This window comes from Phyllobates terribilis, unplaced genomic scaffold (assembly GCF_046119375.1).
Source record: "Phyllobates terribilis strain yellow unplaced genomic scaffold, ASM4611937v1 Scaffold_8__6_contigs__length_399053987, whole genome shotgun sequence".
Lineage (NCBI taxonomy): Eukaryota > Metazoa > Chordata > Amphibia > Anura > Dendrobatidae > Phyllobates > Phyllobates terribilis.
This window is the reverse complement of record NW_027362768.1, coordinates 178,212,035-178,238,959: the sequence shown is the minus strand read 5'-3', so window position 1 is coordinate 178,238,959 and position 26,925 is coordinate 178,212,035. Positions and strand designations below refer to the sequence as shown.

The 26,925-nt window shown below is 49.0% G+C and overlaps 1 protein-coding gene across 6 annotated transcripts in view; it reads right to left on the bottom strand.

Moving 5' to 3' along the window:
* The window catches only part of IL23R (interleukin 23 receptor), a 72,509-nt gene extending 47,281 nt beyond the window's left edge, over nucleotides 1–25,228 (bottom strand). For 2 of the 6 annotated variants that reach the window (XM_073642666.1, XM_073642668.1), the window contains exons 1-3: nucleotides 25,025–25,228; nucleotides 9,255–9,367; nucleotides 185–463 (exon numbers count right to left, since the gene is read on the bottom strand). In XM_073642666.1, coding sequence (XP_073498767.1) covers nucleotides 185–463; nucleotides 9,255–9,324 — 349 coding nt within the window. In that variant the 5' untranslated portion in view covers nucleotides 9,325–9,367; nucleotides 25,025–25,228. The remainder of the gene's footprint in view (nucleotides 1–184; nucleotides 464–9,254; nucleotides 9,368–25,024) is intronic. The other 4 variants (XM_073642667.1, XM_073642670.1, XM_073642671.1 and 1 more) reach the window with 4 other exon arrangements.
* Nucleotides 25,229–26,925: the final 1,697 nt, after the last annotated feature.

The following is a 26,925-nucleotide window of genomic DNA, read 5'->3' as shown; positions in this document are numbered from 1 at the left end:
ACGAAACATGTATCAACAGTAGAAAATAATCCACAGACTTCATTACACCTGTAACAGAAGGCAGGCGCAATTTTACACATCAAGACACAGAAAATACTGCAAAAAATATTGCCCTGGCACAGATCATACAGTGTGTGATATCTAAGGAGACCTCATAATGAGAAGTATTAAACTGAACACTTACATCCCACCTGTAACTGCTTCATATTGATGACATGCAGGAATCTATGACATTCAATGTAACAAACCACAGGGTAAGCTTCTCTGATGTGGAGGAGCTGAATCATGGACGCCGTGTGGTTCTGCCAGTCTGGACTCCTCATAACTTCATTTACTTCAAATTTAAATGTACTAAATCCACTGCAGGTTTTCAATTTATTGATGCAGATTATTGTAAGGTTCGCTCCTACTGACACCAATGAGGCCGGTTTAAATATCAGGTCTCCGTTAATTGATACGAGACCTGCAGAAAGAAGTGACATCACAAGTAAGTTATAAATGTTACACAATACTCTATCAATGAAAAGGATCTGTCAGCTCTCCTGTGCGGTGTAGTATATAGAGGATGTGTCCTGTGTGGTGTAGTATATAGAGGATGTGTCCTGTGTGGTGTAGTATATAGAGGATGTGTCCCGTGTGGTGTAGTATATAGAGGATGTGTCCTGTGTGGTGTAGTATATAGAGGACGTGTCCCGTGTGATGTAGTATATAGAGGATGTGTCCTGTGCGGTGTAGTATATAGAGGATGTGTCCCGTGTGGTGTAGTATATAGAGGACGTGTCCCGTGTGATGTAGTATATAGAGGATGTGTCCTGTGCGGTGTAGTATATAGAGGATGTGTCCCGTGTGGTGTAGTATATAGAGGATGTGTCCTGTGTGGTGTAGTATATAGAGGATGTGTCCTGTGTGGTGTAGTATATAGAGGATGTGTCCTGTGTGGTGTAGTATATAGAGGATGTGTCCTGTGTGCTGCAGTATATAGAGGATGTGTCCCGTGTGGTGTAGTATATAGAGGATGTGTCCCGTGTGGTGTAGTATATAGAGGATGTGTCCCGTGTGGTGTAGTATATAGAGGATGTGTCCCGTGTGGTGTAGTATATAGAAGATGTGTCCCGTGTGGTGTAGTATATAGAGGATGTGTCTCGTGTGGTGTAGTATATAGAGGATGTGTCCCGTGTGGTGCAGTATATAGAGGATGTGTCCCGTGTGGTGTAGTATATAGAGGATGTGTCCTGTGTGGTGTAGTATATAGAGGATGTGTCTCGTGTGGTGTAGTATATAGAGGATGTGTCCCGTGTGGTGTAGTATATAGAGGATGTGTCCTGTGTGGTGTAGTATATAGAGGATGTGTCTCGTGTGGTGTAGTATATAGAGGATGTGTCCCGTGTGGTGTAGTATATAGAGGATGTGTCCCGTGTGGTGCAGTATATAGAGGATGTGCCCCTTGTGGTGTAGTATATAGAGGATGTGTCCTGTGTGGTGTAGTATATAGAGGATGTGTCTCGTGTGGTGTAGTATATAGAGGATGTGTCCCGTGTGGTGTAGTATATAGAGGATGTGTCCCGTGTGGTGTAGTATATAGAGGATGTGTCCTGTGTGGTGTAGTATATAGAGGATGTGTCTCGTGTGGTGTAGTATATAGAGGATGTGTCCCGTGTGGTGTAGTATATAGAGGATGTGTCCCGTGTGGTGTAGTATATAGAGGATGTGTCCCGTGTGGTGTAGTATATAGAGGATGTGTCCCGTGTGGTGTAGTATATAGAGGATGTGTCCCGTGTGGTGTAGTATATAGAGGATGTGTCCCGTGTGGTGTAGTATATAGAGGATGTGTCCCGTGTGGTGTAGTATATAGAGGATGTGTCCCGTGTGGTGTAGTATATAGAGGATGTGTCCCGTGTGCTGCAGTATATAGAGGATGTGTCCCGTGTGGTGTAGTATATACAGAATGTGTCCCGTGTGGTGTAGTATATAGAGGATGTGTCCCATGTGGTGCAGTATATACAGAATGTGTCTCGTGTGGTGTAGTATATAGAGGATGTGTCCCGTGTGGTGTAGTATATACAGAATGTGTCTCGTGTGGTGTAGTATATAGAGGATGTGTCCCATGTGGTGCAGTATATACAGAATGTGTCCTGTGTGGTGTAGTATATAGAGGATGTGTCCCATGTGGTGCAGTATATACAGAATGTGTCCTGTGTGGTGTAGTATATAGAGGATGTGTCCTGTGTGGTGTAGTATATACAGAATGTGTCCCGTGTGGTGTAGTATATAGAGGATGTGTCCCATGTGGTGCAGTATATACAGAATGTGTCCTGTGTGGTGTAGTATATAGAGGATGTGTCCCGTGTGGTGTAGTATATACAGAATGTGTCCCGTGTGGTGTAGTATATAGAGGATGTGTCCCATGTGGTGCAGTATATACAGAATGTGTCCTGTGTGGTGTAGTATATAGAGGATGTGTCCTGTGTGGTGTAGTATATAGAGGATGTGTCCCGTGTGGTGTAGTATATAGAGGATATGTCCCGTGTGGTGTAGTATATAGAGGATGTGTCCCGTGTGGTGTAGTATATAGAGGATATGTCCCGTGTGGCGTAGTATATAGAGGATGTGTCCCGTGTGGCGTAGTATATAGAGGATGTGTCCCGTGTGGCGTAGTATATAGAGCATGTGTCCCGTGTGGTGTAGTATATAGAGGATGTGTCCCGTGTGGTGTAGTATATAGAGGATGTGTCCCGTGTGGTGTAGTATATAGAGGATGTGTCCCGTGTGGTGTAGTATATAGAGGATGTGTCCCGTGTGGTGTAGTATATAGAGGATGTGTCCCGTGTGGTGTTGTATATAGAGGATGTGTCCCGTGTGGTGTAGTATATAGAGGATGTGTCCCGTGTGGTGTAGTATATAGAGGATGTGTCCCGTGTGGTGTAGTATATAGAGGATGTGTCCTGTGTGGTGCAGTATATAGAGGATGTGCCCTGTGTGGTGTAGTATATAGAGGATGTGTCCTGTGTGGTGTAGTATATAGAGGATGTGTCCCGTGTGGTGTTAGTATATAGAGGATGTGTCTCGTGTGGTGTGGTATATAGAGGATGTGTCCCGTGTGGTGTAGTATATAGAGGATGTGTCCCGTGTGGTGTAGTATATAGAGGACGTGTCCCGTGTGGTGTAGTATATAGAGGACGTGTCCCGTGTGGTGTAGTATATAGAGGATGTGTCCTGTGTGGTGTAGTATATAGAGGATGTGTCCTGTGTGGTGTAGTATATAGAGGATGTGTCCTGTGTGGTGCAGTATATAGAGGATGTGTCCCGTGTGGTGTAGTATATAGAGGATGTGTCCCGTGTGGTGTAGTATATAGAAGATGTGTCCCGTGTGGTGTAGTATATAGAGGATGTGTCCTGTGTGGTGTAGTATATAGAGGATGTGTCTCGTGTGGTGTAGTATATAGAGGATGTGTCCCGTGTGGTGTAGTATATAGAGGATGTGTCTCGTGTGGTGTAGTATATAGAGGATGTGTCCCGTGTGGTGTAGTATATAGAGGATGTGTCCCGTGTGGTGTAGTATATAGAGGATGTGTCTCGTGTGGTGTAGTATATAGAGGATGTGTCCCGTGTGGTGTAGTATATAGAGGATGTGTCCCGTGTGGTGTAGTATATAGAGGATGTGTCCCGTGTGGTGTAGTATATAGAGGATGTGTCCCGTGTGCTGCAGTATATAGAGGATGTGTCCCGTGTGGTGTAGTATATACAGAATGTGTCCCGTGTGGTGTAGTATATAGAGGATGTGTCCCGTGTGGTGTAGTATATACAGAATGTGTCTCGTGTGGTGTAGTATATAGAGGATGTGTCCCGTGTGGTGTAGTATATAGAGGATGTGTCCCATGTGGTGCAGTATATACAGAATGTGTCCTGTGTGGTGTAGTGTATAGAGGATGTGTCTCGTGTGGTGTAGTATATAGAGGATGTGTCCCGTGTGGTGTAGTATATACAGAATGTGTCTCGTGTGGTGTAGTATATAGAGGATGTGTCCTGTGTGGTGTAGTATATAGAGGATGTGTCCCGTGTGGTGTAGTATATAGAGGATATGTCCCGTGTGGTGTAGTATATAGAGGATGTGTCCCGTGTGGTGTAGTATATAGAGGATATGTCCCGTGTGGCGTAGTATATAGAGGATGTGTCCCGTGTGGCGTAGTATATAGAGGATGTGTCCCGTGTGGCGTAGTATATAGAGGATGTGTCCCGTGTGGTGTAGTATATAGAGGATGTGTCCCGTGTGGTGTAGTATATAGAGGATGTGTCCCGTGTGGTGTAGTATATAGAGGATGTGTCCCGTGTGGTGTAGTATATAGAGCATGTGTCCCGTGTGGTGTAGTATATAGAGGATGTGTCCCGTGTGGTGTAGTATATAGAGGATGTGTCCCGTGTGGTGTAGTATATAGAGGATGTGTCCCGTGTGGTGTAGTATATAGAGGATGTGTCCCGTGTGGTGTAGTATATAGAGGATGTGTCCCGTGTGGTGTTGTATATAGAGGATGTGTCCCGTGTGGTGTAGTATATAGAGGATGTGTCCCGTGTGGTGTAGTATATAGAGGATGTGTCCTGTGTGGTGCAGTATATAGAGGATGTGCCCTGTGTGGTGTAGTATATAGAGGATGTGTCCTGTGTGGTGTAGTATATAGAGGATGTGTCCCGCGTGGTGTTAGTATATAGAGGATGTGTCTCGTGTGGTGTGGTATATAGAGGATGTGTCCCGTGTGGTGTAGTATATAGAGGATGTGTCCCGTGTGGTGTAGTATATAGAGGACGTGTCCCGTGTGGTGTAGTATATAGAGGACGTGTCCCGTGTGGTGTAGTATATAGAGGACGTGTCCCGTGTGGTGTAGTATATAGAGGATGTGTCCCGTGTGGTGTAGTATATAGAGGACGTGTCCCGTGTGGTGTAGTATATAGAGGACGTGTCCCGTGTGGTGTAGTATATAGAGGATGTGTCCCGTGTAGTGTAGTATATAAAAGGATGTGTACCGTGTAGTATAGTACTGTATATAGAGGATGTGTCCCGTGTAGTGTAGTATATAGAGGATGTGTCCCGTGTAGTGTAGTATATAGAGGATGTGTACCGTGTAGCATAGTACTGTATATAGAGGATGTGTCCCGTGCAGTGTAGTATATAGAGGATGTGTCCCGTGTCGTGTAGTGTATAGAGGATGTGTCCCGTGTGGTGTAGTATGTAGAGGATGTGTCCCGTGTGTTGTAGTATATAGAGGATGTGTCCCGTGTAGTGTAGTATATAAAGGATGTGTACCGTGTAGCGTAGTACTGTATATAGAGGATGTGTCCCGTGTAGTATATAGAGGATGTGTCCCGTATAGTATATAGAGGATGTGACCCGTGTAAGATGTTACACTCGCGCCCGGACTGACTGGCATGAGCGTGATTAGTGATCCCACTGGACCATGAACCGAAGAGTGCCTGGAGGGGCGTAACTAAGTATCAACCCGGTCCGACCAAGGTTGCGCGGCGGCTCAGTCGACTCCGTGAACCAGGGAGGAACCGAACAGAGGGACCAGGTGCTACTCCAGGTCAGACCCCGGTCACAGCTGTTGACCCACACCGGGGAATGCAGGAACAGGCAGGTTAGCTGGTATGCAGACAGGTGGGTACTGGCAGGCACGGCTGGTATGACGGCAGGTGGGTACTTAGCAGGCACGGCTGGTATGAAGGCAGGTGGGTACTGGCAGGCACGGCTGATATGCAGACAGGCGGGTGCTGACAGGCACGGCTGGAATGCAGACAGGCAGATACTGGCAGGTATGAACGCAAGCTAGATAGGGACCAGTACAGACTGGGATACAGGAACAGAGCCGCAGGTGTGGTGGACTAGCAGAGCAAAACCGCAGGAGCGGTGAACAAGCAGAGCGGAGCAAAACCGCAGGTGCGGTGAACAAGCAGAGCGGAGCAAAAACGCAGGTGCTGTGAGCAAGCAGAGCGGAGCAAAACTGCAGGTGCGGTGAACAAGCAGAGCGGAGCAAAACCGCAGGTGCGGTGAACAAGCAGAGCGGAGCAAAACCGCAGGTGCGGTGAACAAGCAGAGCGGAGCAAAACCGCAGGTGCGGTGAACAAGTAGAGCGGAGCAAAACCGCAGGTACGGTGAACAAGCAGAGCGGAGCAAAACCGCAGGTGCGGTGAACAAGCAGAGCGGAGCAAAACCGCAGGTGCGGTGAACAAGTAGAGCGGAGCAAAACCGCAGGTGCGGTGAACAAGCAGAACGGAGCAAAACCGCAGGTGCGGTGAACAAGCAGAGCGGAGGAAAACCGCAGGTGCGGTGAACAAGCAGAGCGGAGAAAAACCGCAGGTGCGGTGAACAAGCAGAACGGAGCAAAACCGCAGGTGCGGTGAACAAGCAGAGCGGAGCAAAACCGTAGGTGCGGTGAACAAGCAGGGCGGAGCAAGACCGCAGGTGCGGTGAACAAGCAGAGCGGAGCAAAACCGCAGATGCGGTGAACAAGCAGAGCAGAGCAAAACCGCAGGTGCGGTGAACAAGCAGAGCAGAACAGAACCGCAGATGCAGTAAACAAGCGAAACAGAGCGGAACCGCCGGAGCGGTGAACAAGCAGAGCAGAACAGAACCGCAGGTGCGGCAAACAAGCGGAATGGAGCGGAACCACCGGAGCGGTGAACAAGCAGAGCACAACAGAACCGCAGGTGCGGTAAACAAGCGTAGCAGAGCGGAACCGCCGGAGCGGTGAACAAGCAGAGCAGAACCGCAGGTGCAGTAAACAAGCGGGAAGAACAGAACCGCCGGAGCGGTGAACAAGCAGAGCAGAACAGAACCGCAGGTGCGGTAAACAAGCGGAAAGAGAGGTGAACAAGCAGAGCAGAACCGCAGGTGCAGTAAACAAGCGGGAAGAGCAAAACCACAGGTGCGGTATACAAGCGGGAAGAGCAAAACCACCGGAGCGGTGAACAAGCAGAGTGGAGCAAAACCGCAGGTGCGGTGAACAAGTAGAGCGGAGCAAAACCGCAGGTGTGGTGAACAAGTAGAGCGGCGCAAAACCGCAGGTGCGGTGAACAAGCAGAGCGGAGCAAAACCGCAAGTGCGGTAAACAAGCGGAGCAGAGTGGAAATGCCGGAGCGGTGAACAAGCAGAGCAGGACAGAACCGCAGGTGCTGTGAACAAGCAGAGTGGAGCAAAACCGCAGGTGCGGTGAACAAGCAGAGCGGAGCAAAACCGCAGGTGCGGTATACAAGCAGAGCGGAGCAAAACCGCAGGTGCGGTGAACAAGCAGAGCGGAGCAAAACCGCAGGTGCAGTGAACAAGCAGAGCGGAGCAAAACCGCAGGTGCGGTGAACAAGCAGAGCAGAGCAAAACCGCAGGTGCAGTGAACAAGCAGAGCAGAGCAAAACCGCAGGTGCGGTGAACAAGCAGAGCAGAGCAAAACCGCAGGTGCGGTGAACAAGCAGAGCAGAACAGAACCGCAGGTGCAGTAAACAAGCGGAACCGCCGGAGCGGTGAACAAGCAGAGCAGAACAGAACCGCAGGTGCGGTAAACAAGCGGAATGGAGCGGAACCACCGGAGCGGTGAACAAGCAGAGTGGAGCGGAACCGCCGGAGCGGTGAACAAGCAGAGCGGAGCAAAACCGCAGGTGCAGTGAACAAGTAGAGCGGAGCAAAACCGCAGGTGCGGTGAACAAGTAGAGCGGCGCAAAACCGCAGGTGCGGTGAACAAGCAGAGCGGATCAAAACCGCAGGTGCGGTAAACAAGCGGAGCAGAGTGGAAATGCCGGAGCGGTGAACAAGCAGAGCAGAACAGAACCACAGGTGCGGTAAACAAGCAGAACAGAGCGGAACCGCCGGAGCGGTGAAAAAGCAGAGCAGAACAGAACCGCAGGTGCGGTGAACAAGCAGAGCGGAGCAAAACCGCAGGTGTGGTGAACAAGCAGAGCGAAGCAAAGCCGCAGGTGCGGTGAACAAGCAGAACGGAGCAAAACCACAGGTGCGGTAAACAAGCAGAGCCGAGCAAAACCGCAGGTAAACAAGCGAAGCAGAGCGGAACCACCGAAGCGATGAACAAGCAGAGCAGAACAGAACCGCAGGTGCGGTAAACAAGCGGAACAGAGCGGAACCGCTGGAGCGGTGAACAAGCAGAGCAGAACAGAACCGCAGGTGCGGTAAACAAGCGGAACAGAGCGGAACCGCTGGTGCGGTAAACAAGCGGAACCGCCAGAGCGTTGAACAAGCAGAGCAGAACAGAACCGCAGGTGCGGTAAACAAGCGGAACCGCCGGAGTGGTTAACAAGCAAAGTAGAACAGAACTGCAGGTGTGGTAAACAAGCGGAGCAGAGCGGAACCGCCGGAGCGGTGAACAAGCAGAGCAGAACAGAACTGCAGGTGCAGTAAACAAGCGGAACAGTGCGGAACCGCCGGAGCGGTGAACAAGCAGAGCAGAACAGAACCGCAGGTGCAGTAAACAAGCGGAGCAGAGCGGAACCGCCGGAGCGGTGAACAAGCAGAGCAGAACAGAACCGCAGGTGCGGTAAACAAGCGGAAAGAGAGGTGAACAAACAGAGCAGAACTGAGCAGAAGGTGAAGGCAGACAGGACAGGGCTCTGTTCACATGGAACAGACTGGAAAATACAGGAAGATGGTTAGAACACAGGAGGTAGATACAGAGGCAGGGAAAGGGGACAAGCGGAACCAGATACACACAAGGTAGTGAAGTAGTGAGTGGACACAAAACTCACAAACAGAAGTACAGAGACAACGAGTTGGAGTTAGGTGCAGGTTCAGACACTGCAAGAAAAGGGAAGGTACGGACATAGAGACAAGCAAGTAACGGGCTAGGACACTGTTCAGACAGGAACTGAACGGGAACAAGATACAGGAACGAGCCTGGGAACTCAGCCCCCAGGGTGGTGGAAACAGACTAGAAGTCAGAAATACAGGTAGCGGCCCTGGGTACTCAGCCCCCAGGGTGGTGGGAACAGACTAAAAGTCAGAGGTACAGGTAGCGGCCCTGAGTACTCAGCCCCCAGGGTGGCAGAACAGACTAGATACAGGAAAGGACCAGGCAACTCAGTTGCAAAACACAAACTGAGTGAAAGTGTTGCTCAGGCACCTCCTACTGGGTGGAGGGGGTTTAAGTATCCAGTGACTCACAGCAATAGGCTGGGGACGCATTAGGACTCTGCACACAGTAGCTATAAGAAACTTGTAAATGTAAGATATAAATTTGGAAATATTCCGCACAATGAATAATCACCTTCTGACAATTTTATGGTGAATACTTGGAAAATCCAAATTACATTCCATTTAGTAAACTTGATTTCCATATCTGGATGTCACATATCACATGATGAAAAGTAGAGTTGACATCTGCAACAACAAAAAGGGCGTTGTAACAATATTCCAATTCAGGATGTTACCTCCCTTGTGTATCTCTTCATAACACTGTTATCAAGGAAATCATGAATTGTACCATAGTATTATCCACTGCAGCACAGAACCTCACACTCAATCCTCCGATAAAGAGCAAGTTCACCTTTAAACATTATACAGTTTACGTATACAGTAGATAAAATAAACATAAATTCAGTTACTTTACAAATAAATCTTATTTTTTAATCTTGTGCTGATCTAGAGTTACAACCTGCATTGTACTCCAGAGCAGCACTTCCCGATCTCATGGTGCAGTCACCATTATATATGTAATGTAGTGTATGCACACACTGATTCCAACAGCAGAATAGTGAGTGCAGCTCTGGAGGATAACACAGAATATAACTCAGGATCAGTACACGATAAGTAATGTATATACACAGTGAATGCACCAGCAGAACAGTGAGTGAAGCTCTGGAGTATAATACAGAATATAACTCAGGATCAGTACAGGACAAGTAACGTAATGTACGTACACCAGCAGAATAGTGAGTGCAGCTCCTGAGTATAATACAGGAAATATTATACTCAGGAGCTGCAGTCACTGTTATATTAGAGGACTTGCTGTGTACATTATGTAGCACCCTGAGGATTCGGCTGCTACAGGGGTATTACACCTCAAGCCAGAGGTGTGGTATTCCACTCCCGGGTAAGGATGGAGTGTGGAACTGAGCTCAGTAGGCTGCATGCACTACACGCATCCCATTTCCGGGGGACAGACCAATGGTACTCCCACTAGAGAAATGTGCAGGTACGACAGTGTCTGTCCCTGGCTGGAGTGGGAGGGGGGTGGAACATCCCAGTAGTGTAGGGGCAGATAGGGGGAGCAGTCTGGGTAGTGCTAGGAGCTCATTGGGTGCTGGTCACCTGAGCTCACACATAGAGGGAGTATATAAGGTGGGAACCATCTTAGAACAGGGTCTTTTGTAGAGGTTTGGTCAGTCTGTCAGTCTTTTGTAGAGTGAGTCAGAGGAAGAGAGCAGAGGAGAAGAGCAGCTCCAAGGCCCAGAGAGAGAGAGGAGAAAGAAGGACCCAGAGGGGGAGAAGAGAGAACTCCAAGAACCCAAGATTAGATCAGCGGGTGAAGAGTTGGCACAAGGGTACCGGATCCCAAGCTGGTGGAGGGCCCTAATCCTTAGCCAGAGACCGGAGGTCGTGGGCAGGATCTGCCACGACCACCCACTAAATCCACCCGGAAGGCAAACCAAGAATAGGGTCAGGGAACCCAGAGACAAGGGTTTACCAACAAGAGGCCCGAGGGAGCCGGACTTAGGTGGATCCCTGGTGGGGAAGGCCAGAGAGAAGGAACGTCAGAAAGGGAGCTCAGGATCACGCTCCAGAATTACTTGGGAGTTGGCCGAGTCCAGGACCTGGTGGACGCAGCACGGCTCGGGCGGTCACTCAAGGCCGGAGTGACCAGCATAACAGCAGTAAGTAAAGACCCTGAACTGCACAGCCCGACTCTGAGTCTCATTACCATCCTCACTGCACCTCCACAACCACCATCCTCTACACCTGACCCCCTGAGGCTATACCCCTCCCGTTGGGGGTTATACTACCTGAGCTGCACACACATCACCAGCCTCAGCGGACCCTGCTGCAGCGGCGGCCGTATTGACCGCAATTCAACGGGTGGCGTAGTCGACATAAAAGAACATCTAGTAACATCTATAAGGACTGCCACACACTGAGCTTGACACCCTGGGCACGGACCGGGTCACCGCCACTCGGAGACTACAAACCCCCCCCCTATCTGATCCGGCTCCGGGTAATCCCCCAAACAACACTGGCCCAGGGGGCGCGTCAACTTTGGCGTAGTCGGCAGGATTACGTGCCCGCAACAACCGGGTACTGCGTGCCTGAAGAAAAGTTCACCGTTACCTCAAAAAGAAGTCTCCCGCCGGTTCCGGAGGGTCCCCGCCAACGGACCCCATCACAGGTCGTTTCCTGCCGGTTGTCCGCCATTTGCAGCTTTTTCCCGCCATCCATGGAGTTTCCCGCCACTGGGAGACGATTCCCGCCATTTCCAAAGATTTCCCGCCTTGGAAGAGCGGACGCCATTATGGGCGTGCCAGAGGGTGGCAAAAGGCCACCTCCCATCGTGGGCCAGGTCGAAGAATGGCGCCAAAAGCGGAAACCGCGCCCACCAACAGAGACTGTGATGCTGGAAGTGTCCATCAGCGTAAGAGAACTGCCCCTGGAACTGACAATCACAAAGTTGCCCCGGGACCACCCTAAATGTGCGCGGAGACAGAACAAGAGAGCAAAGATGGGTGTCGCCTGGAGCAGTCTGGAGAGAGCGCACCCGGAGACAAGAAGTCTGGAGGGAGAGTCAGACAGCACCGACCCAGTGGTCAGGAGCCTGCTGCAAGCAACGACCCCACTAGGCTTAGTGGAGGTCCTGGCACAGCTCCCCCGAGACCGGGAGTGTGCACAGACCGCGCTGGAGAGCCTCGCACGGAGGATGGCCCGGGTACAGCGAGAGACGTTGGCGGAGTGGAGCCGAGAGATGGCCCAGCAGATCGAAACCCGACAGCGGAGCACGCCACCCGAGACGAGGAGACAGACCGCCTCTGAGGATGGTGCAGGAGGACTGAAGGCCGGAGACGGCGCCGAGAAGGGAGCTGAACGGACGGAGGCAGGTAAAGGGGACGTCTCTACCCCGAGCCGGGAAACCGCGTGCCTGCCACAGCTCCCCGTCGCAGAGCCCGAAGTTCCCCCTGCCGTGCCCGTCGCTGCATCGTCACCGCCGCCGACTAGGCCTCAACCGGAAACCGCGGCCGCGACCCCTGTGACGTCACACGCCTCGACCTCGAGCGTGGCCAAGCAGGAAATACCATCAGCCTGGTCGCAAGGCCTAGTACCCCCGGGCGCCGCAATTCCAACAGCGCCCCCTACCTCCGCGGAGCCACCGGCCTGGTCGCAGGGCCGAGTAACCCAGGGCGCCGCCGTTCTTACGGTGCCCTTTGCCTTTAGGGTGCCCCAAGCCTGGTCGCAAGGCCTGGTCAACCCGGGCGCCGCTACCATCAACGCGCCCTCAACATCTAGAGTGCCGCACCTGGATGAAAATCTATTTGCCCAGCATACGTGCCCGGATGGGCAGCCCTTCATATGGCCACCGGAGTTTCACCATCCCCGACTCCGGAAAGAAAGACCCCTAGATGAACCCCTGATTCCGGTTCCGAAGCCCGTCAGGAGGACCCAGCCCCCGCTAGAGGAGGCACAGTTTGAGTGGGACCCCACCGGAGGAGACCTCATGGGGTTCACTCAGGAGACTCGGGCGGCCGCAGCGGAGCGTGCAGAGTGCTGCCGGCAGCAGCTCGAAGTCTTCGAGAGGGAGCGGAGAGAGAGGCGGGTCCGGGAACAGCAAGCACAGATAAGGAGCGCGGAGCAGAAGAGCCGGACCAGGAGGAATCCCCGTGCAGCTCATGGTCCCCCTTCCACCGGGACTGTGATAAAATTCAACATGCAGCATGGGTGGGGCTTCATTAGAGACCATCATACCCCCGGCGACGTCTTTGTGACCCGCAGAGACATAGAAAGCCATCTGCCGGAGGGACACAGAGGTCGTGACCTGTATGTAGGGGACGAGGTCACCTTCACCCGGCACAAGTGTGCCAAAGGACCCTACGCCCTCCATGTGCATCGCCTGACGGAGGAGGAGCTGCGGTGTGAGGAGGAGCAAGAGGGCCCGGACGGGTCTGAAACTGAAACCAACCAACAAGAAAGAGCAGGAGGACGCCGTCGTTGAAGTACGGTAGAGAGAGACTGTATAAAGTTGCCCGTCGGGGTACCAAGAACTGTTACTTATTTAAAATATGTTCCCCGTTGGGACAAAGTGTGAACTGATGCCCGTGTGTCCCTAGTTCCTAATACCTGGCCGAGGACTGAGAGCGGCCATATCCCCTTTGTATATAGTTGCGCTTCCTAAAGCGCCCCCTACTGGTTTTATGGGAAAACCATTTTTCTTCAAGAGACTGTCGCACTTTACCCGGTCACAAGTTGCACCGTGACCGGAGGAACCAGAGACAGGAATGTTTACAAGAATGTTATTTATGAAAACGTTTTATTGCTGATATATATATGATGTTTTATATGTTTATATGTTGATGTTTATGAAAAATAATTGTATGTTTTGGATGTTTTTATCTTTAACAGCCCGAGGACGTGCTGTGATTTACCAGGGGGGAATGTAGCACCCTGAGGATTCGGCTGCTACAGGGGTATTACACCTCAAGCCAGAGGTGTGGTATTCCACTCCCGGGTAAGGATGGAGTGTGGAACTGAGCTCAGTAGGCTGCATGCACTACACACATCCCATTTCCGGGGGACAGACCAATGGTACTCCCACTAGAGAAATGTGCAGGTACGACAGTGTCTGTCCCTGGCTGGAGTGGGAGGGGGGTGGAACATCCCAGTAGTGTAGGGGCAGATAGGGGGAGCAGTCTGGGTAGTGCTAGGAGCTCATTGGGTGCTGGTCACCTGAGCTCACACATAGAGGGAGTATATAAGGTGGGAACCATCTTAGAACAGGGTCTTTTGTAGAGGTTTGGTCAGTCTGTCAGTCTTTTGTAGAGTGAGTCAGAGGAAGAGAGCAGAGGAGAAGAGCAGCTCCAAGGCCCAGAGAGAGAGAGGAGAAAGAAGGACCCAGAGGGGGAGAAGAGAGAACTCCAAGAACCCAAGATTAGATCAGAGGGTGAAGAGTTGGCACAAGGGTACCGGATCCCAAGCTGGTGGAGGGCCCTAATCCTTAGCCAGAGACCGGAGGTCGTGGGCAGGATCTGCCACGACCACCCACTAAATCCACCCGGAAGGCAAACCAAGAATAGGGTCAGGGAACCCAGAGACAAGGGTTTACCAACAAGAGGCCCGAGGGAGCCGGACTTAGGTGGATCCCTGGTGGGGAAGGCCAGAGAGAAGGAACGTCAGAAAGGGAGCTCAGGATCACGCTCCAGAATTACTTGGGAGTTGGCCGAGTCCAGGACCTGGTGGACGCAGCACGGCTCGGGCGGTCACTCAAGGCCGGAGTGACCAGCATAACAGCAGTAAGTAAAGACCCTGAACTGCACAGCCCGACTCTGAGTCTCATTACCATCCTCACTGCACCTCCACAACCACCATCCTCTACACCTGACCCCCTGAGGCTATACCCCTCCCGCTGGGGGTTATACTACCTGAGCTGCACACACATCACCAGCCTCAGCGGACCCTGCTGCAGCGGCGGCCGTATTGACCGCAATTCAACGGGTGGCGTAGTCGACATAAAAGAACATCTAGTAACATCTATAAGGACTGCCACACACTGAGCTTGACACCCTGGGCACGGACCGGGTCACCGCCACTCGGAGACTACAAACCCCCCCCCTATCTGATCCGGCTCCGGGTAATCCCCCAAACAACACTGGCCCAGGGGGCGCGTCAATTACATTACTTATCTTGTACTGATTCTGACTGAGTAACATCTTGTATTATACTCCAGAGCTGCACTCACTATTCTGCTGGTGCAGTCACTGTGTACATACATTACATTACTGATCCTGAGTTACATCCTGTATTACACTCCAGAGCTGCACTCTCTATTCTGCTAGTGCAGTCACTGTGTACATACATTACATTACTGATCCTGTACTGGTCCTGAGTTACATCCTGTATTATACTCCAGAGCTGCACTCACTATTCTGCTGGTGCAGTCACTGTGTACATACATTACATTACTTATCCTGTACTGCTCCTGAGTTACATCCTGTATTATACTCCAGAGCTGCACTCACTATTCTGCTGGTGCAGTCACTGTGTACATACATTACATTACTGATCCTGTACTGCTCCTGAGTTACATCCTGTATTATACTCCAGAGCTGCACTCACTATTCTGCTGGTGGAGTCACTGTGTACATAGATTACATTACTTATCCTGTACTGATGCTTTGTTGCATCTTATTCTACAGAGCTGCACTCATTATTCTCCTGGTTGTCATTCGAAACAGTCAACAAACACATTATTAACAAATGAGCAGCAATAATGTGAATTCAACCTTTCACCTCCTTCAGATTATTATACAATACCTGCTGCAGCAACAACAGCTCAGACTTTGCAGACATTGAGCCAACTGGTAATACTGAGATTTCTGAAATCTGCACAGATGATAATACAGATCTAAAACGTAGGATAATGCCGAGAATTTTAGGAGAATATTGATATTTACTCTACATTTCCTCTATTTACTGTATATACATTAAACTCAATATTATAGTATGCAGTAAGCTCCGCCTGCAGATAATGAGAATTTTATTATCAAATTAAAAAACCCTGGAGCACCGCTCACTACAAATATATATATATTAAAAAAAAAATCAACACTGAATATTAATCTAACAGCAATATGAATCCGCATTGATACCAGGTGATATACACTTGTATATTTCCATTTCCTGTGCGATCTATTTCAGTAAGAGATTGTAGGTTTGATATAAAAGTGCAGAATGTTTATGATGAGCAGATAAGATGCTTCTAACAATCCCGGTGAAAAAGTAACAGTATAAAATATGTTACATTGTTGCATTTTTGTATTACTCATTGAAGCTTTTCTTTTCAATACTTGTCTTATAATGTTACAGCACATCCACCCCTGTTCTTGAGATTCTAAAAAATGTGTCTCGAGTCGACCCCTCCGGATCTACCTCCAATAACTATGGGGCTTCAGGACTAGGGGGGCAAATACTTCTACCTTCGTACTTTGTATCTGTTGCTACTTACAACATTGTTCTCTGGGCTTTTTGTACATTATACTTCTAGAAGGGGGCTGGAGGCATGGGAACCTAGAAGGAAGCCCCACATGACCGGGATTGGCCAGGAGGGTGCAATTTTTAAATCCAAATGGTCGGGATTGGGTATAGGCTTGGAGGGGCTGGCATTTGGATGGGGGGTTGGGGTAAAGGGGGGGGGGGGTATAATAGGGAAAAGTGCGGGAAAACGGGCAGTCCAGGGAAGAAGTCATTGAGAGAAGTTCTGGAGCACTGATCAAAAAAAAAAAAAAAAAAATTATTTTTACCTTTCTAATTGCTTGGACACTCTTCTCGCTATTATGGAGTCCGTGGAGTCCCTTATCGCCAGGCTGAGGGAGACTGCCAGATCCAGGCAAGGAGGGTGGCTTGAGGCCCAGCTGGCCGGACTTCTGGGGAATGACGGAGAGGAAGAATCCCCGTCAGGTTTGGGAAGAATTGCCAGGAGGACGCGGCCCCCCGAGAGGCTTTCCCTGGAGATCGTTGGTACGGGCAGCAGGCGCAGGCTACGGAGCCCCTCAGGGGACCCTGTGTCCGGGAAGCATGCCGGCGGAATCCCCTGCCGGCGTGCCCGCCGCGGCAGGAATCGGCCCAGCCGGTCTGCGGGCTCCCCCTGCATCGGGTCGCGGTCCGCGACTGAAGTTCCCCGGTCCGTAGTGGTGCGGCCTCACCCGTCGGCGCGCCGCAGTACTAGAGCCCAGGCCGCGCCGGAAGCAAGGCCCGGGCCGCAGACGCGTCATCCGGGGGGCGGGGCCTCACCGGAAATGGGGACTACGTCACTTCCGGCCCCGGAGACAGATAAAAGGGACGCACAGCCAATGAGCGGCGGGCGCAGGGACACGCCCCCCGCTCCAAGATCCAGCAGCGATTCAAGACGCCGGTTATTCAAAAGAAAAAAGGGCGGCAATCCTGCAGTGGGGAACGGAGGGAACACCAGCGCGGCAGGCACACCTGGAGACGTTCCTGTCGGGGTGCCTGCCAGACAGACCAGAGGGCACAGACAGCAGCGGAGCTACACGGGCAGGCAGCAACAATTCCAGGACCTGCTGCCTGGCTCAAGTTTCTCCAGGCAGAGGGATGGAGCGGCGGGCAGCAGCACGGAGTTGCCTGGCAGTTATCCACGGACCAACAAGGATCGGGCTGGTGAGTCCGGGTCTAAAAATCGCGGATGTGCACGGTCGGCGGTGAGGACTGGAGGACGAACGGCGGGGAGGTCGGCACGGGCTCGGGTCCCCCCTGGTGACGAGGAGGCCAGGGGCGCGGGCCTTGAGCAGCAGGGGTCGGTCGGACTGGATTATGGAGAAGAACAAGACGAACCAAGGACTCATCAGGACTCGGGGAGTACGGCTGGCGGGGACACAGCACCTGCGCAGCTTCGTGAGTATGCGTCTATGTATGGTTTGTCGCCCACGGGGTCTGTAGCGGATGGGGTAGGTGATAGGCAGGTGTCTGGGCCCAGCAGGGAAAATGTTAGGGGAGGTAGTGGGTCAGATGTAAGCGGGTTTAGGGATTTGTTGGTTAGCATGTCGCGCATTTTGGCGAGAATAGACGGCGGGGGAGCCATTCAAAGGTGGTTGTCACCGGCGGGGGCTTGGCTACCTAGTCAACCGGCGTTGTTGCAGGTGGGGAGCGAGTCGGCCAGGTCGGCGGGGTGTACAGCTGGGACACCTTCTGGGGTATCGGTTTGTGTGCAGACAGAAAAGGAAAATGCGGATACTATAAAACTGGATGATAGGCCGAAAGGGGAGGTATATGTGTGCTTTGAGGGGCCGTTGGGGGCGCATTTAAAAAAAGAGGTTAAAGAAAAAATTTGGCGGGACGAATATGTCGAAATTTTTTCCCTTCTTCCGTTGGAAAAGTTTAACCTGGATAAGGGAAAAAAGGAAGACCGTAAAAAAGTGGAGGAGGAGAAGCGTAGGTGGAGGTTGATTCCACAGACGTTTGTCAATTGGTTACAAGCTTTTGCAATAATGGCTAGCGTTATTGGAGAAAAAGCTCCTGATAATTGTTCGGGTTTGTTTTGCTACCTTGATGCTATTGGGGAGGCTCATAGGATTTACGGGGGTCAGGCGTGGTTACGATATGACGAGCAATTTCGGCAGAGGAAGGCAGTCCGCCCTGAGATCAGATGGGATCAAAAGGACATTGGTTTGTGGCTGAAGGTTATGGCCCCAGTGAGGTATGGGCAGTCCTTTCACGGGAGCAGCAGTAGTGGTAACCAATCAGCAGGACACGGGGGAAGTTTCCAGGGGGCACAAAGCACTAAGAAGGAAGTGGGAACTTGCTGGCAATTTAATGACGGCCAATGCAAGTACGGGAGCTCCTGTAAATTCAAACACGTGTGCTCCCATTGTAATGGAAGCTCACACGGAGCATCAAAATGCTTTAAGAAGGGTAAGGGAAAGCCGACAGTGGGTACCGGTCAAAGGGTTGACTCCGGTGAGGGTGCACGCGATGGCCCCCTTTCTAAGTAGGTATCCGGATCAGTTGAAGGCTAAGGTCATTTCGGATGGGTTTTTGGAAGGTTTTAGAATCCCTCCTCCTGAGCACGAGGTCCCCCTTTTCAGTAAAAAATTTGACGTCGGCTTCCCTTCATCCGGATGTGGTTAGCGTGAAGTTGGCTAAGGAGGTGGAATTGGGCAGGATGGCGGGACCGTTTCGGGTATTACCTAGCAGCAGGGTGATTATTTCGCCGTTGGGGGTTGTGCCCAAAAAAGAGCTGAATAAGTTTCGTTTGATTCAGCATTTGTCGTACCCGAAGGGGCTCTCGGTGAATGATGGCATTGCACAGGAATTATGTTCAGTTGAATATACATCATTTGATGCGGTGGTGCGATGGGTACGGCGATATGGGTCAGGATCGTTGCTAGCCAAGACGGATATCGAGTCTGCTTTTCGGTTGCTGCCAGTTCACCCGGATAGCATCCCGTTGTTAGGTTGTTTTTGGAATGGGGCATATTACATGGATAGGTGTTTGCCAATGGGTTGTGCAATTTCGTGTTCTTTGTTTGAAACGTTTAGTACCTTTTTGGAATGGGTGGTGAAGGACCTGGCATCAGTTAATTCAGTCATTCATTATTTGGATGATTTTTTGTTTATAGGCCCTCCGCAATCGTTATTGTGTAGGAATTTGTTAGGTACTATGGTGTGGGTAGCGGAGCATTTTGGCGTACCATTGGCAAAAGAAAAGACGGAAGGCCCTTGCACAATCCTAAGTTTTTTGGGCATTGTTATTGATACAGAAAGGATGGAGTGCCGGTTACCTGAAGATAAATTGTGTCTGCTCAAGCAGGAGGTCGATAGAGTCGGGAGGTTGCGCAAGGTGACCCTGAGGGAGCTACAATCGCTGTTGGGGCGCTTAAATTTTGCATGCAGGATTATGCCAATGGGCAGAATATTTTGTCGCAGGATGTCAGGCGCCATAGCAGGAGTGCGTGCGGCTCATCATTTTATCCGCCTAAATAAGGAACACAAGGAGGACCTGAGGGTTTGGAAGTTGTTTTTGGAAAGCTATAATGGCAGGTCGTTAATCCAGCAGGAGTTTGTAAGCAGTTTTGATTGTGAGATTTTTACAGATGCTGCAGGAGGTGCTGGATACGGGGCCTACTGGAAAGGGCGGTGGAGTGTTGGGGCATGGCCGATTGGGTGGACGGAGAGGGGACTTACGAGGAACCTGGCGTTTTTGGAATTGTTCCCTATTGTTGTTGCGGTTACTATTTGGGGGGAGTGTTTTGCCAACAGGAGAATTCGGTTTCATTGCGATAACATGGGAGCGGTGTCTGTCATCAACAGCTTGTCGGCCTCGTCTCCTCCGGTGATTAGGCTGTTGAGGGAACTAGTTCTTTGTTGTCTCAATTTGAACGCTTGGATTACAGCAGTCCATGTTCCAGGTGTACAAAATTCTATAGCAGATGCCTTATCTCGTTTTCAGTGGGACCGTTTTCGGGCGCTAGCACCAGAGGCAGGGGACGTGGGTCAAGAATGCCCTTCGCATTTGTGGCAACTGGTTATGGAGGAGCCGGACGGTTAATAAGGGAGTCCATTACGAGGCAGACCTGGACATCATACGAGGCATCGTGGTGAGTATGGCAAAGTTGGATTCTGGAGTGGGGTGTGGTGGAAAGTGAAGGAGATAGAGAGATGGCGGTGTTGTTTCTTGTGGGAAGGGCAGCAGAGATTGGATGGTCTGTGTCAAAAGTTAGTAAATTTGTTGCAGGATTGGCATTCGGTTTTAGATTACAGGGGTTAAAAGATGTTATAAAATCGTTTTTAGTGAAGCAAGCGCTTAGGGGCTTTAGGAGAGGAAGTAAAGTGTTAGTTAAACGAAGACCAGTGACTTTTAGTATTTTAGAGCGGTTGGGTTTAGTGTTGGATAAGATCTGTTGTTAGGTTTTTGAAGCCACACTGTTTAGATTGGCTTTTTCATTGGCGTTCTTTGGCGCACTAAGATTAGGTGAGTTGGTGGCACCAAGTAGGAATAAGGTTGGGGGTTTGTTTGCTGAGGATGTGAGCGGTCGCAAAGGGGGCATCGAATTTTGGATTAGGAGGGGGAAGATGGATCAATTGGGCAGAGGCAAGCGAGTGGTATTGGGGGAGGTTAATGGATCTTTTATTTGTCCTAAGAGATGTTTAATTGCTTACTGGCAGGTTTGGTCGGGACGTAAGGGCCCATTATTGTGTCATAAAAACGGAGAGTTTTTGTCACGTTTTCAATTTATTGCAGTATTTAAAAAAGGGATCCGGGAGTTGGGCCTTAGTCCTGAGGTGTACGGGTCGCATTCTTTCAGAATCGGTGCGGCGTCAGAAGCGGACGGTTTGGGCTTAGGAAAGGATGTGATAAAACGCATCGGGAGGTGGAGTTCAGATCGTTATCTGTCCTATGTACGGCATTAGGTATGCGGAATGGTGGTTTTTATTTTGTCCAGAAGTGAATACCCCATTTTGGTTGTCTTATTGCAGGTGACGTCCCGTTATTAGTCTGGATTCTTGGACACTCTTTCGTTCATTGGGGGGCGCTGCGGGCGGATGTGAGGCCAAACGGTAGGCAACTGGGTTTTAGCAGAGAGCAAGTGGTGGTCCGGTGGCTGGGTTTTAGAGGGATGGTATGGAGAAGGGTGCTGCCTGAATTCCATAAGGCGGCTCGTTTGGACCGGGCGCCGGACATTTTGGTGGTGCATATGGGGGGGAATGATTTGGGGGTTCGGCCGGTTAGGGAATTGATGAGGGATATTCGAATTGATTTTTTAAGGTTATGGACATCTTTTCCTGGGTTGACGGTTTGGTCTGACATTGTGTCGAGAAAAAATTGGAGGGAGGCCAGATCAGTGAAGGGCATTAATAGGGCACGAGTAAAGTTGAATAGAGCCATAGCAGCTTTTGTTGGTAGAAATGGGGGTGTAAGTGTTCGGCATCTTGATCTTGAGGCAGGGGTTGGTGATTTTTGGGCAAAGGATGGTGTGCACCTGAACGATATTGGGATTGTTTTATGGGCATTATCTATACAGGAGGGGATTGAGAGGGCTTTGGCAGTGTTGGGGCGCTCACGAGCCTGAGGTGGTCAGGGCTGTTCGTTTGTGGCGGGGGGTGGGGTTCTTGGAGTTGGCACAGAAGTGTCGGTGGAAAAGTTATTGGAAATTTACAGGCAGTGGCTTGATTAACCGGGGTGATCTGGCATTTGGTTTTTGGGGCTCTGGACGGGGTTTTACCCTGGGAGCTTTTGGTGCCCTTGAGCTGGTGATGGACGGCTGAGGGTAATACGGTGGTTCGATTTCGGTTTAGTTATGCCAGATCTAATTTTTAACTCCAAGAACCCTCCCTTCTTATTTATTTGAATAATGTTTATATGTTAATGTTGTTTGTTAATAAAGTGGCCGCTGTGCCCAAATTTATCCAAAGAAACTACAGGTGCAGTGTTTTTATTTGTTAAGGTACTTGAGGTCGGTAAGATGGGGAGGGGTCTTACGGAACTATGGAACCCGGGTTGGCCGTACACGGTCATGTCCTATCTTATCCAGGCATCTGCCATCCCTCACAAACTGTTCCCTACCCTTCACTGGGGTGGGTTTAGTATTGGACTAAGGTCGGACCCTAAAAAGCTGCTTTTCTAGGCATATTCTAAGCACAATTGACTTTCCTGCTACCTTCCTGCTAATATTAACACCAACCCCTGTCAGGAAGATGGAGCAGTAAACAGCGACCACAGATGGCTGCTAGTCGCTTCCCCCAAACCTCTCATTCCCCCCTGAATTAAGAATGTGATGTTTTTGGTGTCTTTCACACATAAGATTCCTATAAACAGGAATCCCCACACTATTCCTGTGGTCTCTAAACCAAAATTTTTTTTAAGGCGTTAAGGAGAACACATTGTATGTCCCCTTCCCCTATAATTTAAGGGTTATTCCCTAAATAATAAGTTATCCTCTATCTTATTGAACCCCAAACGATCCCATAAATGGGATTCTGCAGTCCCATCATGAATGAAGCAGTGGTGCAATCTCTGCACCATTCCCTGTCTATGGGACTGCTGAAGAAAGCAGAGTACAATGCTTGACTACTTCTGGCAGTCTCATAGACAATGATGGAGCAGAGATGGAGCATGTGCACCTCAGCTCCATGCATGAAGGTGATGCAGAGTCCAGGGGTGTAGCTTGAAACTAATGCAAAAGCTCCAACAGGCCCCTATTTATTGCAAATTTTTAATAGGATTGGTATTTTTATATAGGCCAAAGGAACTTTTTGGGCTCCCCAGGCTCCAGGACCCGGGTGTGATTGCAACCCTTGCACCTATTGTAGTATCGCCCCTGGCAGAATCCCATTCAGAGGGTCCCAGCAGTCAAACTCCCAATGCTCCCAATTGCAACTCAAAACTCCATGCGCCAAGACCCACCTGCCCCCCATCAACCAAGTCTATCAGCCAATGGTTGGTCCATCATCAATTTTGAGACTATCTGGTGATTCTTTGTATGTGCCTGGGAAACGCCGCACAGATAGTATTTCCTTAAGGCCACGGCCCCACTATCAGTATTTGGTCAGTATTTGGTCAGTATTTTTTCTCAGGAGTGGGAGCCAAAACCAGGTGAGGAACAATCAGAGAAAAGGTATAATAGAAACAAGTCACCAATTCTGCATTTATCACCCACTCCTGGGACAAAATACTGACCGAATACTGATAGTGGGGCCGTGGCCTTATACTGAGTTTACCTGGCCATTAAGAATGTTGCTCACCAATCATGGCCAATCAAACCTTATTCCAAATCAGGACCACTCTTGGCCACAGGTCGTGTTTGGAGTTTTGATTTTTTTTTTATTTTGTCATATCTATTCATGAAAAATTATAAATATTAAACATTGCACTTTTTAATTTTGCTGCCACCTATTGGACATAAAGGCGACACTGCAGACCCTTGCAAAAGCCTGCAGTAAAATCACAAGTTGTCATTTCACAACATATAAAGATTTCCTATAAAAAACCATGGGTGGAACAAGGTTCCATGTAATTTACAGGGGGTGTACACTATTGCAACTGTTTTCTTGGTTTATTTCTCCATTGTATTCTAAATGATAATGACAATATGCAGACCTTTTTTTTTTTAGAGAGATCCAATGTGCCGTTCTGAGGTGCCACTCATGAGAAACCGTATGTAGAAACCATAAGCAAATCAGGCTGGAAGTGCATCCATGGTGCAAGATCTGCATGTAGAAAGGATTCCTCATCTGCTTGCTCAGGTGGACAAATGCTAGAATGTTATTCCATAAATCGCTCATTCTCTACTGTATCTTGGATTCTATTATATTGCAATCCTTGTTACAAAACATATAAGCTCAGACGCTTAAAGTGACTCTTCAACGAGTGGCCACATAAACCAATGCTCGTTCGCCAGTTCCAGGAGTCGCCTTGTATCTTCTCTTTTGGGTATGCTCTCTTAACTAAGTACCAGATCACACAATTTTTTTTCTCCAAGAAAGCTTTAATGGAGGCTCCTTATTATGTATTTAGGGCTGAGTCTTTTGGAAAAAAAACTAGAAAACTCTAGACCCGGAAAAATATGCCAAGACAAATTGGAGGTTTTTTTTTTATATAATGCTTAATTCACACACATTTGATTTTGGATTGACTTTTAGCTTTGTTTTCACAACCACATGCGATTATCTGTATATGTATTTTTGGAGTTTCTTTTTTGGTAATTTTTGCAGTATGATTTTGCATTTTTGAACAATTTTAGAAAAGTGCAGCAGTTTATCTCTAAGTGGAAAGATCACAAAAAATAGAGATAAGCACCCCGGCTTGGCATATACATTATATATTATAAAGAATATAATAAAATCCCAGGAACGTTTTTTAATCGAGAAAATCAAGGTTAAAAACCTTGAGAGATATAGTCTCATAAGTAGCGAAGGTGCAGAGGTAGAAGTCGCACATTGCCATCCTTTTTTTTTTTTCATGACCGTTTGAAACATGAAAAGATTCCATCATTATAAATGGGAGGTTTCGGATTATTGACAATTTTACATCTTGTCCACATTATTCCTCTGATGAGTAGGGGATCATGATCTGAGCCCCTGAGGATTGAAGGCCTCTGCGACATTTCTACGAACCTTCATTTTGTAATTAGGGTCATTGATCTCAATAGGTTACCTGTTAACACAACTCCCAAGGAAGAAGGCACAGATAGTGGTAATCAGGGGGCTTCATTATCTTAGATTGGGGTGGAGGTCCAGACATAAGACAGTTTCTGACGAGTCTTGTAGACATCATAGAAGGTATCTAAACATATGTAAAGCCTAAAAAGCAGCAGTATCTATCAGACCTACCTTACCCTGTGCGATCTAGTGGAGAAATGCCAGCTGCGTCGTCAAAGCCCCTTTATCTGCTCATCTCTTTCCGCCGCCTACTAAGTCTTATATCAAGAATCTAGGACATAGATGTAAATGCAGTGGTAACCTAAATACTCAAAATGTAACCTTTACAAACGACGTTGTGCCCCAGATAACACTACTTGTCCCCTGTCCTGGAAAGGAACTGAAACCTCATCTTGTACTGTGTGCAAAGACACTAATATTGCACAACTGCTTCTTGTAGATAGAGATTATTACACTGCCTGACACATCTATCAGAATGATTCAATGTATCATAGGTGAAATACTAAACCAAATAAAGACCACACAAGTGTGCAGGTACACAGCGCCATATGGAGAAAAGCAAGAGCTGGAGAGGAGAAACAGCTGAAGAGAAGAAAGAGTTGGAGAAGAGAAAGAGCTGGAAATGAGAAAAAGCTGGAGAGAAGAAAAGGATGGACAAGAGGAAAATTTGAAGAGAAGAATTAGGTGGAAAGGAGAAAGTGCTGGAGAAGAGAAAGTGCTGGAGAAGAGAAAGTGCTGGAGAAGAGAAAGTGCCGGAGAGGAGAAAGTGCTGGAGAGGAGAAAGTGCTGGAGAGGCGAAAGTGCTGGAGAGGAGAAAGAGCTGGAAAGGAGAAAGTGCTGGAGAAGAGAAAGAGCTTGAATGGAGAAAGAGCTGGAGAGAAGGAAGAGATGGAGAAGAGGAAAATCTGAAGAGAATGATTAGGTGGAAAGGAGAAAGTGCTGGAGAGGAGAAAGAGCTGGAGAGGAGAAAGAGCTGGAAAGGACAAAGCTGGAGAAGAGGAAAAATCTGAAGAGAAGAATTAGGTGGAAAGGAGAAAGCTGGAGAGTAGAAAGTGCTGAAGAGGAGAAACAGCTGGAGAAGACAAGCAGCTGAAGAGGGGAAAGAAGGAGAAGAGGAAAAGCTAAAGAGAAGGATGATGTGGAAAGAAGAAAGAGATGGTTGGAGAGGAAAAAGAGCTGGAGAAGAGGAAGATCTGGAGAGGAAGAAAGACCTGGAGAGGAAAAAAGACCTGGAGAGGAAAAAAGAGCTGGGAAAGAGGAAGAGCCAGAGAGACGGATTAACTGAAAATAAGAAAGAGCTGGAGTGGAGGAAGAGCTGGGGAGAAGGAACAGCTGGAGAGGAGAAACAGCTGGAGTGAAGAAAGCTGCAGAGGAGAAACAGCTGGAGAAGAGGAAGAGCTGGAGAAAAGTATTAGCTAGAGAGGAGAAAGTGCTGGAAAGGAGTTACAGCTGGAGAGGATAAAAAGATGGAGAAGAGGAAAAGCTGAAGAGAAGGATTAGGTGGAAAGGAGAAAGAGCTGAGGAGGAGAAAGAGCTGGAGAAGAAGAGTTGGAGAGAAGGGATTAGCTGGAAAGGAGAAAGAGCTGGAGAAGAAGAGTTGGAGAGAAGGGATTAGCTGGAAAGGAGAAAGAGCTGGAGAGGAGGAAGGGCTGGGGAGAAAGAGCTAGAGAAGAGGAAGAGCTGGGGAGAAGAAAGAGCTGGAGAGGAGGAGGAGCTGGAGAGAAGGAAAAGCTGCAGAACTAAACCAGAATAACCTTTATAATAATACAAACTGAGCAAAAAGATTATTTGTCTAAGTCATTTCTTCAATTGACATAAAACAAAGGGGCCCTAAAGGGATTATCTGTATTATACATTTAGATGTGAAGGGAGTGTTCAAACAACAAGATTAAATCTGTATTTTTTAAGAAGATCCATAGTAGAAATTAGAGGTTGACACTCAGATTTCTGCTGTGCATGGGCCAAGAATATGCAATGATTAGCCACCTTATCATTTAATGGCACATATTAATTCTACTTGCAGATTTTTTTCGTGAGCATTTCAATAGAGATCAATTAAAGGGTTTTTCTGA